This window comes from Anomalospiza imberbis, chromosome 3 (genome assembly GCF_031753505.1).
Source record: "Anomalospiza imberbis isolate Cuckoo-Finch-1a 21T00152 chromosome 3, ASM3175350v1, whole genome shotgun sequence".
NCBI lineage: Eukaryota > Metazoa > Chordata > Aves > Passeriformes > Viduidae > Anomalospiza > Anomalospiza imberbis.
Window position 1 is genome coordinate 97,714,015 of NC_089683.1, and position 15,886 is coordinate 97,729,900.

Here is a 15,886-nt window from a genome sequence, read left to right on the forward strand (position 1 = left end):
TCCAGTAATGAAAGCAAATGACTCTATCCAGTGGTTCAATAACCTACTTCTATAATAGTTCCACATGAGCTGCCCTGGCATGGCAAGAAGCAGCCCTCATTACAAAGTATTTCCAATCACATGCCTAAGGCAGCGCCGAGAGACGTCACTTAGGGCAAAGCATCCACTGAAACAGGTGCTGGGAGAAAAATATTTCTGCTTTTTATGGAAGTGGAGAAAAAAGGCTTTTAGGCTAGAGTGGCCCGAAGCAGGATGCCAACTAACTCGCTCTTGTTTTCTGACCTCCAACAGCAAACATGAAACTCTGAACCAGAGTCAAGAAAAAACTTGTACATGCCCTTCCAGAGAGCATTCCTGAATTATACACACTCCCAGACTGTTTCTAATTTTTAAAGGCTGACAACATAATTGCTAAGATGGTCATAAATAGCTTTGTCTAAAAAAATCAGATTCTCATTCCTACACTCTCCATTCACGGGGCAAATTTTTAAAGATTTATACTTACACTATCAAAATAATTCACTAAACTATCCAGAGGCCTTGCGGGCAAAACAGCTGTCAGATCCTATATCAGGTGGGCAGAAACAGCCTGTCCAAAAATTACTTGCAACTGTCACAAATAAAGTGCAAGCTAAAGACCACACTTCTATCAGACAGATGACTCAGTCCATCTGTTAGTATACTTAAGAACAAGGAAAGTAACCTGAATTCTTGTATCCACCTGAAAAAAAAAAAAAACCTGCCCACACCACCAATTTTTCTCTTGAGATACAAGCAATTTTAGGAACTGTATTGCTTGCAGTTATGCATATCCAGTCTAATTTAACTGCCTGCTTGCACTTCCAACATTTTGTCAAATATTTCTCAACTAAATTAAGCTTCCTATTTCAAATACATCACTTGGGCAAGTATTAAAACTAAAGGCACAATTCCAAAGAGTTACCTTACGTATCCAAGAATAACTTCATGTCACCATCAAATTGATGGCCTTGCTGCTGTGCTATTTCACCACCTTAAATAACTGCAGTTATTGCAGCAGATTGAACTGTACTATTGTCACTAATAATGCTCTTGTATACCCACTTTGGTGGAAACCCCAGGAAATGCATGCGAGTTCCTTCAAGCATTCCTAGTCCTAATGAAGGTACATGTTTTGTTATTTGTACTGTGGGCTTTCACTCAGTAAACAGTGAGTATGGTACTCATTTTCTTAGCACAACACTTAAAATATAATGAAGGCTTACCAACCCAGGCATAAAATATGCTGACTTTTAGATAATAACGTGAAGTGCATTCTGTAGCAACATATTTGAGCAGAAAAGCTGCTGATTGTAAGTAAATCGAAATTTGAGTGTGGTTTAGAGACCACAAATTTAGCTACCTTTTTAGCTTAAAAACACAAGCGGGAATACAACATGACTTTTCAGAAAAGGCAAAATCTATAGTAATTTAGCTGTTTGCCCTATCTAAACATGGAATGAAATTCACATATATATGATATCCATAGTAGCCCATCATAAACATATATTATTATACTGGGCTCTGGAAATACTTGAATTTAAAATTTCTTAAAAATGCTGTTTCTTTCCCAGTTCTTGGGAACTTGGATAATGAAATCTGACTAAGCAGTCTGCTTTCTGACCAGCACACTAATGAAAAACAACTCTTTCCCACACAAAGAAATGTATGTAGTAATCCCAAGAGAAGGCTGTACAATTTGATTTTTTAAAAGTCAGTGTCTTATAAAGCTCATTTATTTTTATTGGAGTTAACACTCAAAATGAGCCTGATATGGAAAAAAAAAGAAGGTAATTCAGTTAACCTTCACTGTGGAACCCCAGCTCTAGCAGCACAGTTGTGTTTACCAGCTTCCGTAATACAGACTTCAACATATGCTACAATAAAAGTCTGTTCACACACGTTCTTCTTGTACAAATACGATGGGAAGTCATGCTGTTACTAGGAACAGTGGCACCAAACTCTGCTGTTACCTGCATCTTCCCCCCACCACGTTCCAGTCAGCTGGTGAATGGAAACTTCACTGAAGACACCCATTCCTGGGTACCTATTATAATATAAGTGCTTTCAGGAAACAGGATTAGGGGCAGCACTTCTGTCAGCTAACCAGAGTACAAGGAGAGCAACAGGTGTCCATGGGAATCAGCTGTTTACCTAGGGCAGGAGACACAGATACACACAGCCCTATTCAAGCTGGCTCCTGAACCAAGTAACTTCATCCTTAGGCTAGACCATTTAACTGGGATATTTAATATGCAGAGTTTCTCCGCAACCTAAAACCCCTAACAGATGTTATTCAAATAGCATATCATTTCAATTTGAATACAAAGCAGACTTCTGCAAGAATTAATTATTGCGTAGTGTTGGTGTTTGTCTTACAGAACTGCTGATTATTTTCACATTCAAAGATGCTCTTCACAAGGATATTTAGTATTATCTGACAGAAGGAAAACCAGTTTGCTCTTTGGTAACTGACCAGCTAATCACCCAGACAAGACACAAGATCTTAACACGAAATCATCAGAATTAGTTCAGGCTCATGATGGCTGAAGAACAGCCAAACCACAGGAGAGAAAGTGAGGGTACTTCTCACCCCCCACCTGCCCCAGTTCATCTATTTATTTTTTTTATTCTTTGGAACAACAACTGCATACTTACCTGCCCAACAGCAATGACAGAATGCAGTCTACTCCTTCCATGAGACCATCAACAGTGTGCCAAAAGTATATTTTTAGTATGAACTGCTAAGATTTAACAGCACCTGCAAACATAGGAGCTGTATATGAAATGCTGGTTGCTTGTCCCATCTACCCTGTCACTCCTCACCCATCAGACCTTGCCTTGACCAGCAAATGCACATTAAAAGTCATTGCCTGAACAAAATACAGCATGAAGATATTGTTTAAACATGTTTCAGAAATATACCATCAACCATAGTCTAAACAAGTCCAAAGAGAGAGCACGCAGTGAAAGCTTGCCATTGTACTGGAGTCGGACCAATAAAACAAAACTGAGTGAATTTAATAGTGCCTCTATAGAGAGAAAATACTTCTTTAACCACATCATTTTTTTAGCCTGCGTAGTTTAATTGGTACAGCTTGTTTCTTTTTTTCCAGAGGGCTGGAACCAAGGGTTCTGGAAGTCAGTTTCCTTTGAAACACCCCAGGACCACTCACCAGAGCGACCCTCCAAATCACAACTGCATCTCCCCTTGCCAGCTTGATGCTCTACAGGCACGAGCGGGTAGAAAGCTTCAAGGCCAGCAATATATTCATTCACCTACATTTACTCACTGCTGCAAGTCAACTATTCAAACATCTAAATAAGCAACCTAAGGGTAGGTTCAACCTAGACACTTTCCTGTTGTGCTGGTTAAGAGAAATACTTGCACTCCCTCCAAGCTGGCACAGGTCCTAGCACACATACAGCTACACCAGTGAACAGTGAGCAGTCTTGCTGCTATAGCTCACTTCACTCAGCATCACCCCCACAATTCAAGCACTTTTCGCCAGCACGAAACCCAAACTTACATGGGGCTTCCCAAGGTATTTATGCCAAGCCTTGCTCGATTAGCAGCATTCATTGTGCTAAAGGCTGTCAAGATAATTAAAAAGAACACCTCTGCTTAGGTGTAGATTTTCCAAGCTCTAACTTTTCATTTGCAGGGTATCTGACTTCTACATGAGCAACGTGAATAACTGAAAATAAATTATCACAAGACAAAACAAAGCTTAAAATAACGTAGGACATAAATACCTACAGTTAACAAAGAAAACTAGAGGGAAATACAGGAACACAATTCTAAACAAAACAGCAGGGAGATTGTTCCCATGCTTTCCGCTGCAACGCTACCCTTTCCATTGAAGGTGCACTGAAAGAGGGAATCCTCACAGTACAAAAAATTTTATTAGGATTTTCCTGCAATTGACAAGGAATTCTAATGGCTCATCAGTTTTATGCAGCAGAGGAATTTGCCGACTTTGCTCACGCAAATCTTGCCGGACCTCTATTCCAAAGGACCTCACGACTTACAGTCGTGTCTTTAAGACAAAGAAGGTTCATATCCAACTGCAAGGCAGACAATAACTTCCAGGCGAAAAAAAAGAAAAAAGGAAGGCATGAGTGACTCGTTTCCCCAGCTGTCTGAGTGAGGGGCAGGCCTGCAGGGAGCACGGCGTCCCCGGGCAGCCAGACCAGCGCTCGGCCACCGAGCCGCATTTCTCACCGGGTCCTGCACCAATCCAGAAAGGAGATTATGGAAACAGAACAGGCGCTAAAGGAGAGCTGGGGGGAGGATGGCGGGGGGAAGGGGGGGACGGGCCGGGGAGGCAGAAAATCGCCTTCAAATGAATGAGCCGGCGGGGAGCGGGAGTTCCCGGCGGGAAGGCGGCAGGCACCCACCTCCCTCCCTGCCGCCCCCAGCCGCGGCCACCTCTGTGTTTACATCGCGAACCTCCAAACGCGACACTTTCCCGGCTGCCGAGAGGGGGATCCCCCCTCCCTCCTTCCCCCCGGCGCCTCTTTATTGATTACCGAGGGAAAAGCCCAGCTGCTGCTGCAATGCAACACGCGCCGGGTAAGGCGGAGGGAAAGGGGGGGAAAAAATCACCACCGGCAGAGAAAGAAAGGAGACGGGCTCTCGGGGCTCACGCCGTGCCCGGCCCGGGGGAGGCGCCGGAGCGGAGCCGCCCCCCGCCCCGGACTCGGGCCCCGCCGCCGCCCCCCGACCGCAACTTCGCCGCCGCCACGGGGGGACGGGGACGGCGGGCCGCCCTTCCCCCGCCGCCACTAACAATGGGCCCTTCCCCCACCGCGGGGCTCCCCTCGGCCCGGCCCCCTTCCCCGCCGCCGGCCGATCCCCCCGGCTCCCATTCCCGTTCCCGGCTGTGCGCCGTCCGAGCCGGGGGGCGCGGAGCATCGCCCCCCACCCCGCGCCCGCCGCCCGCTCCAGAGCCGGCCGCTCACCTCATGGTGCTGCCCGCGGTCGGGGAGCCGCTCCCGCTGCCTCGCTCGCTGCGCTGTCTCCCCCGCCCCGCTCCGCTGCTCGCCGCGTCCCCGCAGAGCGAGACCCCCGGAGAGCGAGACCCCCTCCCGGCAGCGCCGCCCGCCCGCTCCGCCGCTCCCTCCGCCGCCGGGCCGGGCCAGACCACCGCGGGGAGCCGGGGGTGGGAGGGGACGAGAGAGGTGGGGGAAAGGGGCGGGGAGGAGCGAACCACCGCGCGGGAAGGGCGGGGGGAAAGGAGGAGGAGGAGGAGGAGGAGAAGAACGAGAACGGGCGGCTGGGGGGAGCGCGGGGGCGGCCGGAGACACCGGCGGGGCCGCGGGAGCGGCGACGGCCGGGGTGCGGGAGCGGCGGGCGGGAGGAAAGAGGGAGGGAGGAAGGGGCGGGCGGTGGAGGAGGAGGCCGCGCCCACCGCCGCGCTGTGCCCGGGCGGCTCGCTGGGGCTCGGCGGCCCCGGCGCGGGGTGGCGGGGGTGGAGGGACGGGGCGGCCGCAGGTGAGGCGGCGGCTCCTCGGGAGAACCGCCCGCCTGCGGCAGCGTCTTCCCCGGCGGCCACGGGAGTCGCCCCGGAGCGGAGGGGCGGGATGGGCTCCCGGAGAGCCGCGTCCCGGCCGGCGGAGCCCGGCGCCTCCCGGCGTGTGAACACCTCCATCCGTTCGCTGTCCCTTCCCCCCTCGGCCCCACGCTGCCTGCACCGGGCTCTGTCTGGCCGGGAGTCCTCGCCCGGTGCGGCGGTGCCGGGGCGGGAGGGAACACCGAGCCCCCGAGCCCCCCTGCCCGAGTTCGGCAGGTACCGACAGGCCACAGCACTGCGGGCAGTGGCCCTTCGGTGCCCCGGGAAGCCAGTGGCCTGAGCCTTTTGCAGGAATACAGGAATGTTATTTCTGCATCTTTCGGTAGCCCCGTGCCTGTCCTAAATGCAGATTTGCGTTCTGCTTTCGGTACCCGCAGCGGACCCAGCACACTCTACAAGTAACTTTAACCCAGCTCGTGTTCGGCTCCTTTCTGTCAGCTAGCGAGTGAATACCCGTTCTCTTCCGTCTCGGTTAAAAGAAGCAATGAGCAAGTGTCTTTGCAATTCCCGTTAAACCATCTTCCTGCTTTTGCACCTCCAGTTTCATTTTTCCCTAATGAATACCAGTGCTTTCTAGGGTCTGGTAGTAAAAAGACACATGAGAAAAAAATGTGTAAACATCTTCTTTTTAACTGTCTAGACTTCTACATATAAAAAATGAAGGATTTAAATATATATATATGTATTTCTGATGTAGGTTCCACACATGTAAGGGGATTTTACCATGAATCTCAGCTATTTGACACTACCTGTTCCTTGATCAGTGAGGCAGAGTCACTCCCTGTCAATTAATGGTGTCAGTAGCACAGTAAGAGATTAACTAATCAATGAAAAAAATGGCCAATTATTAGAAAACACTAACTTGGGAACAAGGACAGGCTCTGAAACTGAAGCTAATGAAGAATAGTTTAGTAAGAAAACATGTTTTTACTGGCATAGGGATGATGTCAATGAAAATGTTGCAGTCAAGGTGAATCACAAAATGCAGATGAGTAATCAGAAGAAAAGCGACATCGTGATCTTAAAAATTGTGTACCTTTGTTAACAATGTAAAGACAGTCTGAAAAGGGACACAATTGAATCTGGTAAATAAAATTACCTTAATTGCTTTCAGCAAATGCTGAGGACTCTAATGACTGGCATGGACCTTAGTTCCTTAAGGCATAATGAATTTTCTAAGATCTGGCCTTCCTATCACCAGAACATCCTCCAAATAAAAGGTTTGGAAAGAAAGCCACTCTGGCAGTGAAAAGGCTCTTGAAGACAGCCAAGCAGAAATGTTAAAATCTGTATCTATATAGATACATCTAAGATGTATGTCTAATGGGCTTCAGCAGGTACATCAGCAGAAGGAATGGCAGAGACAGAAGAAGAAGGATTTTGTTCAAAGACACCAGTTATTCTATAACAGAAAAAATCAGAATCATAATGTGACTGTCCTGATGCAACTGTCTAGTCTTATTAGTCAAACCTAAAAGAATTTTGACTGTGACAGGTATATAAAAACCACTGAAAGTATGCCTGGGCTCCAGGTCTGCCTGAGAGGGAATGAAAATAGCCAGAAGCTTTTACTCCTGCAAAATAACTATTATCGCTATTTGTGTTATATTACAAGGTGTTCTTAGCCAAATCAGATATGGTCATAGCTGGGTTTCTCAAGACCTACTCAGTGGTACAATAGAATTTGTAAAAATGCCAGAAGAATCATTTTGCATGCTGGCATCGCAGATGTCACCAAGTGCAAAGTAATTTTGGATGCTAGCTTAGTCAAAAATCCCATTGAATTAATCTGTAACAAAATACTAAATCTGCAGTGACTCATATTAGCAGCTACATGAGAAGGAGAGGAGCCAAAATTATATAGGGCAGAAATCAAATTATAAACGTTGAATGCCTCTTTCTTTCCAGGTCAGTTTAGTGAGGTTGTTGTCAAGAAATTAAAGTAGTCTAGCAGAAGAAGGAGTTAGTGTCATGTACATGTTTATGGTACTGAATTATGCATTGAGAAATCTGCCTGTTCTCGTAGCAGACCGTGTGCTCCCAAGCCGTAATAGCTCAGTGTGCCCTGTGTCCAAGTCGCTTGGTGTGACTCTGCTGTCACCTTTCTCACTGACAGGATCCTCCAGCAGCACAGCATGGGTGTCAATGCCCTCTGCATCCTCTCCCACTGCTCTCCCTTCTTCTGGCAATGACAAAACCAAAGTGGCAGAAAGCCTTCTTAGCTGGTGGTGTCACACTAATAACCTGAGGCCCCATGACAACCTACGAGGCAGAGCCATGTAATGGTTCTTTTAATCAGTGTCCAAGGATTGTGTTCATGCCTTTCCTCCTCTGGATCCAAGCAGCTCAGAATACCCCAAAACCACTTTGCATTCTGCCCTCCTGCATTTTCTGCTGCTCAGCTGCAAGTGAGAACTGGAATTCGGGTGCTTCCAAAAGCTAAGCCAGCTCAGGTTGAGCAGTATGGTGTGCCTGCTCTCCCAACAACCTGAGTAGTGAAGGCTTTCTGAATGCTACAGAAATGGCTCACCCATGCATAAACCAGAAGAGATGTGTTCCTGTTTCATATCAGCCAAATGCAAGAGGCTTGGCAGGCTACTCCCAAGTAAACCCAGCGGATCCCATTGCTTCTCATCAGTCTGGATCACCCTTAATACAGGGTCATGAGGAGGATGCATGATGTTCTAATGTTCTGGAGACATTCAGGGAATCCAAAAGCTTCAAAAAGCAGAGTAATTCTTTCTCTCACAGTGAGATTTTCCCTGTCTTCTCTGAAACAATGTCCCACTTTCCAGTCTTTGTTTCTTTAGAAAGGAGAAAGTAGCTGAGATCTTCATATGTCTTACAAAAGTCAGTGTCCTTGTATAGCAGCTCATATGCAAGATTACTTTGGCCTTCTTCAATGACTGTAAATAACATAATGCAGGATACAGTGAAAGAAGTTACTAGAACGAGAAAGTGGTTTTTTTTCCCTGTGGTTTTCGCTTTTTGAGGATTATTGTTCTTTTCACTTAATACATCCAGAGTTTGGTTTTTAAATACATAAGAAAAGATACTTTATTTCACTTGTTTGGATTATTTTCTATAGAACTAGTATAGAAAGAAAACACAATTTGCTATATAATAGAAGTTGAGAGAGTTGCAACAACAAAGCATGTGCTTTCTCTCCAAAGATAGTGAAGGGCTTTCCAAAAATGGTGGACTAAAAGAAAATAGCTCTGACAGTGTGCTTCTGGTAGCATTGAAGATTATCAAAACAGAAGTGAATTAAGTAATTGAACATATTATTCTCATCAATTATTATGTTAATCTAATTTATAAATACATCTTTTGCTCTGGACCAGACACAGAGCTGATGCCTGAACCAATTCTGTGAGGTCATGGTTGGTTGAACAAAATGAAGATCCAACCATTATAAAGATAGTTAAAGTATACTGGCTAGTATAATTCTTCCTGTCCTCTTCTTGCTTTCCCTCAACCCCAAGTAATTTTCAATTTCAGGTTGCCATGAGTCAGCTGACTGCTGAACTGTTGCCTAGCAGACCATTAAAGGAAATGCTTTCAACTTAAAAACTCCTTAGTTTTATTTTATTTATGAAATTACACAGTTTTTCCTAACTGCCTTCTGGGGAAAGGCAGTTTCTAATATCTCTAAAATTCTCTAGGAATGCTAAAATAAACAATTATTGGCATGACTCAGCAGATAACAACAACAATAGCCAAGAAGGTCTTTTCTTAAAGGAATAATATTTTTATTCTGTTGTAAAAAAGGCAAAACAACATCACCAGCAAAGGAAGCAAATCTTTTGCTATCAAACACAGTCCTTTGACTCCCAAAGGTGAAACTTGGTCTTCCTACCAGCATACCCTGCTCCTCGTTGCACAAGTAAACAACTCCTAGATCTTCCATCAGGCACCTCCAAAGAGGACTGAAAACAGCAGCTGAAGCTTTCCACTGTGCTTCTTTCCACCAAGGTTCTTAAAAGTGCCCCCCACACTGTCAAACAGCATCAGCACAGCCTCTGTAGATGTGAGAGGGGAGTATGGTATGTGTCTTTCAGGCTGTTCCCAGTAGACCTTGTGTAAAAAGGGATTGTTTTCCCCCCAAGGTTTACCATGAAAAGAATTTGTATTGTGCTGCAGGCTATTCTGTGAGGGTTGAAGTCTCTTTTTGTGTAAGTACTGTCTATCAAGTGTAAATCGATGTGTTGTGTACTTAGTGTAAAAATGCTTTTCTGACACTCAGATAAATTATGATTGTTGTTTTGACCCTAGTCTTTCATTCGCCTCCACTCAGCTGCTGACTTTTGTGGTTTCTGAGATGAAATGTTGATTTAGGACCAGTGGAATTGACCAATCTCATCTTTTCCTTTCCATCTAATTTTATACTCTTATCCCATAACAGTCTTATTTGCCACCACTCTGCATTCTTCCTATGCATTACCAATAAAATGTATTCATTATGCCCTTCTCTCTCCCTTGCTAATGTCTTAGGAACAAATTGTACTCTGCTGCTTTATCTTTTGCTGGAGCAAAGTCAAGGCACAAAGCTGGCCCAGGATTTGGTTAAGATTGTTTTGAGCCATCTTTTCTTACAACTCTAGATGAGTTATTCTCTGAGGTACTCAATCACAGCCAAGGATTCGGACCATTATTAATTAGTTATTATTAATAATTGTTAAGTGCCTACAGTGCTCTTGTAGCATAAAAAAGGGCAGGCTTCTTGCCCAGAAGAGCTATGTATGGGATGTCTACATTGCAGTCTCCCATGTCTATGCCAGCTTTAAAATACTCAGGTATTACTTATCTTACTTTACCTTAAAGTGCACTGAGCTCTGCAAGCAGCTTCTACAACCTCAGCTGAGGTTTGAATTCACCAGAGCACATTCACTGCACTGTACCCCTTCATCCTGTCTGAGATTAGGCAGGCAGATGCCAAAGGAAATGGTGTAGCCTTTCATTTGGAAGTCTGTACTGAATTTCACCAACTTTACATTACCGTGCACTATGCTGGGGTTATTTTACTCAGACTCTGTTGCAGATACATTCTGCATTTTGTCCATCTTTCTCCTTTCTCCTCCCTTCTATTTTAGATGAATGACAACACACTTACTATTGCTGGTAAGTTTTCATTCACCACAAAGTTGGAATAACTTACGCTGGAAGTACTGTCCCAGTTATAGATGAATGACAACACTTTTACTATAGCTGGTTAGTTTCCATTGACTGCAAAGTCAGAATAACTTGCAGTAAAAATAATGTCCCGATTATAGATGAATTACAACACTTTTGCTATAGTGAGTGAGCACCTGTGGATTGCAAAACTGTTAGTAACCTACAATACAAATATTGTTCCAAGAAAGGTTGCAGCTTAGTCAGATGATAACCTTTTTAGTCCTTTTCCAGCACTGCAGATTCTGCTTTCTGGCAATAGCTATAACCAGTTCCATAATTTGGATTTCAAATTTAGTAAGTGATAAATCATGCATGAGACCCAAAATATACAAAGCAGCAGTTGCAAATATATTCTTCCTCGGTATTTTAGAAAGAATATCACAAAAATTTTTGCCAAAAGAATTAATGTTTCTATAAAAAGACATGTGAAGAAATGAGCTCTTAAGAGATTACAACGCTAACACATGCCATTATTATTACTATAACTAGCTAGAAACTATTTCAGAATGTAGATATACTCTATAAAATCAATGAGAAGGAATTCCTTGCAACTGGCCGTAAGTCACGCTTCCAGGACTAGGGATCTGTATCTTAACCATAATCACTCTCTCTGCTGAGTATTTATTTATTCTCCACTTCCTCTGTTAGTTCAGTTCCCTTGTGTCACAAATACAACCACATAAACAGTGATGGATTTTCTCCAGCTCCTTCCACCCTCAGACGGCACAGAACCACCTCATACCCTATTTCCTGTGTCACAGGTTTATTTCTAAACAACTCATCCCGAGTGTTTGACACTGACTGGTGTGCTGCAGTCAGGAATTCAGCTACTACGGTCAACTGACTGCTTTCCAAGAATACCACTCATTAAAATGTACTGCTGGAGACTCTACATTCAAATCCTTGCTGAATGCTGGGCTTTCTTACTGGTTAATAAGAAAGAATTCATCTTCTGGAGAGTGTAAATAAGTAGAGGTAGGAAAAGACCAATAAAAATTCCCCACCAGGCTTTTTTCAGCCTTCTACTATCTGGAATACATTTTACTGTCAGAAGTTCTTCTTCGTAAAATTTCCTTTGTTTCTCTTAGGCTTACTGTGTCTAGATAAATTCTATCTTCCCTGGTTTTTTTCTCTTCTAAATAGCTGTAAATTTTATCATAGACTTCTTCAGACATCAACTATCCCAAAAATATCAACTGCACTCTGTCACTAACCAAAATTTTTCATTGTTCCCATAGCTCAGTTTCTCAAAAGCTTCCACTTACATTTTGTGGTTTTGGTCTAAGCTTCCTCCCATGTCTCTAGTCCTGGAAACAAAGCTAATATCTTTATTCAAGGTACAATCAACTGCTCTTTGCTTCTGAACATGGGAACAGAAATCATATTTCAAGAGACTGTTTCCATTACAGTTGTTGTCAGTCTTAAAGATTCTGTGGATTTATAATAAAGGACAGGTAGCACTGACTGGAGATAGAAGGATTTGTAACCCTAAGAGATGCTCAGACAATCATTTTATTTAATTGTCGTGACTGGTTGAACATTTCTAACCTTACAATTGTGAATAGAGGTAGCTTTGTGCAGGGAAATGACTCTTCTAACAATGACCCATTCATTCTGCTGTGACTACACCAATGGGTGAAGAGGAAATGCCAGCTTTGCAATGTTTTAATTTTTTTTTTTAATTTTATTAAAACAACTGTACTAGGGTATTGGTACATCTGCAAAGAAATAAAACCCTTCCATTGCTTACCTGTTCATGGTTTAGAATCATCCTAAACTGGTAGCAGCCATAACCATTAGCATCTGATAGGGTTGGTATATTCATAAAATCATCAGTAAACCCCTCCAAGAGCTCCTGGACAAAATCAAACAGAAAAAGGAAGCCTACAGAGGGTGGAAGCAGGAACAGGTAGCCTGGAAGGAATATAGACAGAATTGTAGCCAGGGATAAGATTATGAAAGCCAAAACCCTGATGGAATTAAACCTGGCCAGGGATCAAAGAGAACAAAAAAGGCTTCTATAGGTACATTGATGATTAAAAAAAAAAAAAACACCCAAGGAGAATGTGGGCCATCTTCAGAAGGAAATGGAAGACCTGGTTACCCAGGTCGGACATGGAGAAGGGTGAGGTCTCAATGACGTTTTTGTCTCCTTTTTCACCAGCAGGGGCTCCAGCCACACCAACCAAGTCACAGAAGGCAAAGGCGGTGACTGGGGGAATGAAGAACCACACAGTGAAAGGGAAGAACAGGTACCAGCGCATCTAAGGAATGTGAAGGTGTACATATCCATGGAACCTGATGAGATGCATCCCTGGGTCCTGAGGGCACCAGTGGATGAACTGGCTAAGCCACTATCCATCGTTTTTGAGAAATTGTGGCAGTCTGGTGAAGTTGGCAGTTGGTGGATAAGGAACTGGCTGGATGGTCACTCTGCAAGAGCTGTGGTCAGCAGTTCAATGTCCAAGTGGAAACCAGTGATGAGTGGTGCTCCTCAGGGGTCAGGATGGGGATTGGTGCTGTCTAACACCTCCGTCAGTGACAGGGACTGTGAATGGAGTGCACCCTCAGCACGTTTGCTGGGGACACAAGCTGAGCGGTGCTGTCAATGTGCCGGAGGGAAGGGATGCCACAGGGACCTTGACAGGATTGGGCCAGCCCACATGAACCTTATGAAACTCAACAAGGCCAAGTGTACTGCACCTGGATCTTGGCATCCATCCCTGGAAGTGTTCAAGGACAGTTTAGGTGGGCCTTTGAGCGACCTGCTGTAGTGGAAGGTGTCCCTGCCTAAGGCACAGGGTTGGAACTAGATGGTCTTTAAGGTCTCTTCCAACCCAAACCATCCTAGGATTCTGTGATTCTACAAATATGAGCTAATGTGTTGGTAAAAACATGTTCAGGTAAAAATGCTAGGAAGGTAAGACTCCCATCTCTTTCCACAAGAAGTGATGGATAAGGTGAAAAATGTACAACTGAATGGGAATCTATGCAAGGTTGCCAGCCTGTTCCTAAAACCCAGCAGCAAGGGAAATCTTTGTGTGCTCCTTTGGAGCAATGGCTGAGAACAAGAGCAGGAAATGAAATGGGGCTTCAGCAAGAAGGTGGTGAGGTTACAATGCTAAAAAATTGTTAAAACCCTGTATGAATTCATCAGTATTTGTCCTGAGAAAAGAACAAGTCATTGATCTACAAAGGCAGGGAATGATTTTTTTTTAAAAGGAATTACCATATAATCATGTTTTATAGACATTACTATAAACATAACAACATTACTCTAAACCAAATCCAGAGAAAATATAATACCAAAGTCAGTCTGCCATTGTAGAGGTCAGCTTTGCATTTATCAGTTTAATTTTGGCTTTAAAACCAAAGGAAGCCAGTTACTTACTCTGATAAAGCTGCTGTGCATTGCCCTTCCATCTCTTAACCTCATCAGAAAAACTCAAAATGAGTTTTAAAACAGACACATTACAAGATTCATTTGACAAAAACCATCATCAACCTCACATTCTTCTCCATAGCCTGGAACAGTTGGAGTGTCTGGAGGACAGCTGAAAGCAGATATGTGCCTCCTGTCTCACCAAAGCACCGGGATTCCTGCCTCATAATAGTCTTTTGGGGTTGACCACGCTTGTGGTAACCCAGAGCAGGCTGGAAGGGACTCCTCTCCCTTCCCAGGCTTTGCTTGGGAAAAGAGAAGAGTTAGGTAAAGCTCAGAAGATGAACTAGCCCAGGGAATTACAGGGGGATTTCATGCATGAATCAGATCATGTTAGGTCAAAGCACACCACAAGAAGTGATGCCTTCGAACCTGAACAAAATGGGACTAAAAGCATTGCTTTGGAATCCTGGTCTGTGACTTGTACAGAGATGTAGGAAATTTCATCCTGGTAAACAAATTCTGGTTGCATTCATATGTTAACTAAGAAAGAGGTGCTCTTGCCTCCACTTACATTCAAATCACTGAGAAAGCCCAAAGCTGTTGATTTTTTCAGGAAGATCAGCCTGGTATAGGCTGCAGGAAGGTCTTGGACACAGGAGTCCCTCTTGAGCACAGCTAAATCCATGAGCTTTCTCTACAAAGCTCTTCATTTGTAGCATTTTCAGGCAATTTTTGGAATGGATCTTCTAAGTCACAGAAACAAGCAAGTTACCCTCATTATCACTGCATTACAGCCTCACCCAGGACAGCAATGCTGGTTCATGTGCTACACAAATACCTGAGCATGTTCTCTCTGTGTGAGTTAACCTTTAACGTAAATCAGCTGAGACTCCGACCCACATAAACTGTGGCCTTACAACAAGGCATTTCTTCTTCCCTTCAGTTTCAAACACAGCAGCTCATCTTTTCATTTACATGAAGATCTTTTACATCAATTACATCTGAATTTTACACTATAATTAAGATCCCTTTGCACCAAAAAGAGTGGTTCAAAATGCATTAATTAATAACATTAAATAAGAACACAAGAGACTGCCTTGCATTTTTTGTTCCTCATCTAAGAATTCTGTGAAGCCAGCTGATATTCACAAAATTGCTCAGCTTCACAAGCATTTCTCCCTCAAGTTCTTAGACCTTTTGGACATCTTACTGGTTTCTGTGAGGGCTCTCAAGCAGCCAAAAATGTGTTTCTCTTCCTATATCCTGCTGTGTGTACCTTTGCTTAGTCCTTCACAACAGGTTTTCCTCAAAAGCTGAGAATTTTCCATAGCTGATGTTTTACCTACAAAGCTCTGCAGACAGACTCTCCTGAGATGCTGACCTCACTTGTTTAATGATCCAGCTACTGCATTCTTACAGCAACTGTACCAAGGAGTTCTGGCTGGTTGTAAGAACCAGGAAAAGGCTTGTCCAAGTGTATTCAGGGGACTTAAATGTAACAGTAGAGACAACCCTGTTAATCCACAAAGCAATTTTAAAAAATCGTCCTAAGCATCCAAGATTTTATCTTCATTGTCTCTTCTCCTTTATTCTGTAAAGAAAAATTTTGTTTAATGCTAAATTCATTACTATGGCTGTGACAGATGGGTATAGAAACTACGGAGTAATTGCAGAAGGGGGGTCATTAGTAGCGAACACAGAAATGCTTAGGTGGAAACAGTGATCTTCCATA

At 44.0% G+C, this 15,886-nt stretch overlaps 1 protein-coding gene and 1 long non-coding RNA gene across 11 annotated transcripts in view; both read right to left on the bottom strand.

The window, feature by feature from the left end:
- Positions 1–5,631, bottom strand: part of ENAH (ENAH actin regulator) — a 90,156-nt gene extending 84,525 nt beyond the window's left edge. Inside the window, exon 1 of the mRNA XM_068185913.1 lies at positions 4,984–5,631. Coding sequence (XP_068042014.1) covers positions 4,984–4,988 — 5 coding nt within the window. The 5' untranslated portion in view covers positions 4,989–5,631. The remainder of the gene's footprint in view (positions 1–4,983) is intronic.
- Positions 5,632–9,168: 3,537 nt separating this feature from the next.
- LOC137471521 (uncharacterized) overlaps positions 9,169–15,886 on the bottom strand; it is a 29,921-nt gene continuing 23,203 nt past the window's right edge. For all 10 annotated transcript variants that reach the window (XR_010997674.1, XR_010997677.1, XR_010997680.1 and 7 more), the window contains one exon: positions 9,169–15,745. This is a non-coding gene — a long non-coding RNA (uncharacterized lncRNA). The remainder of the gene's footprint in view (positions 15,746–15,886) is intronic.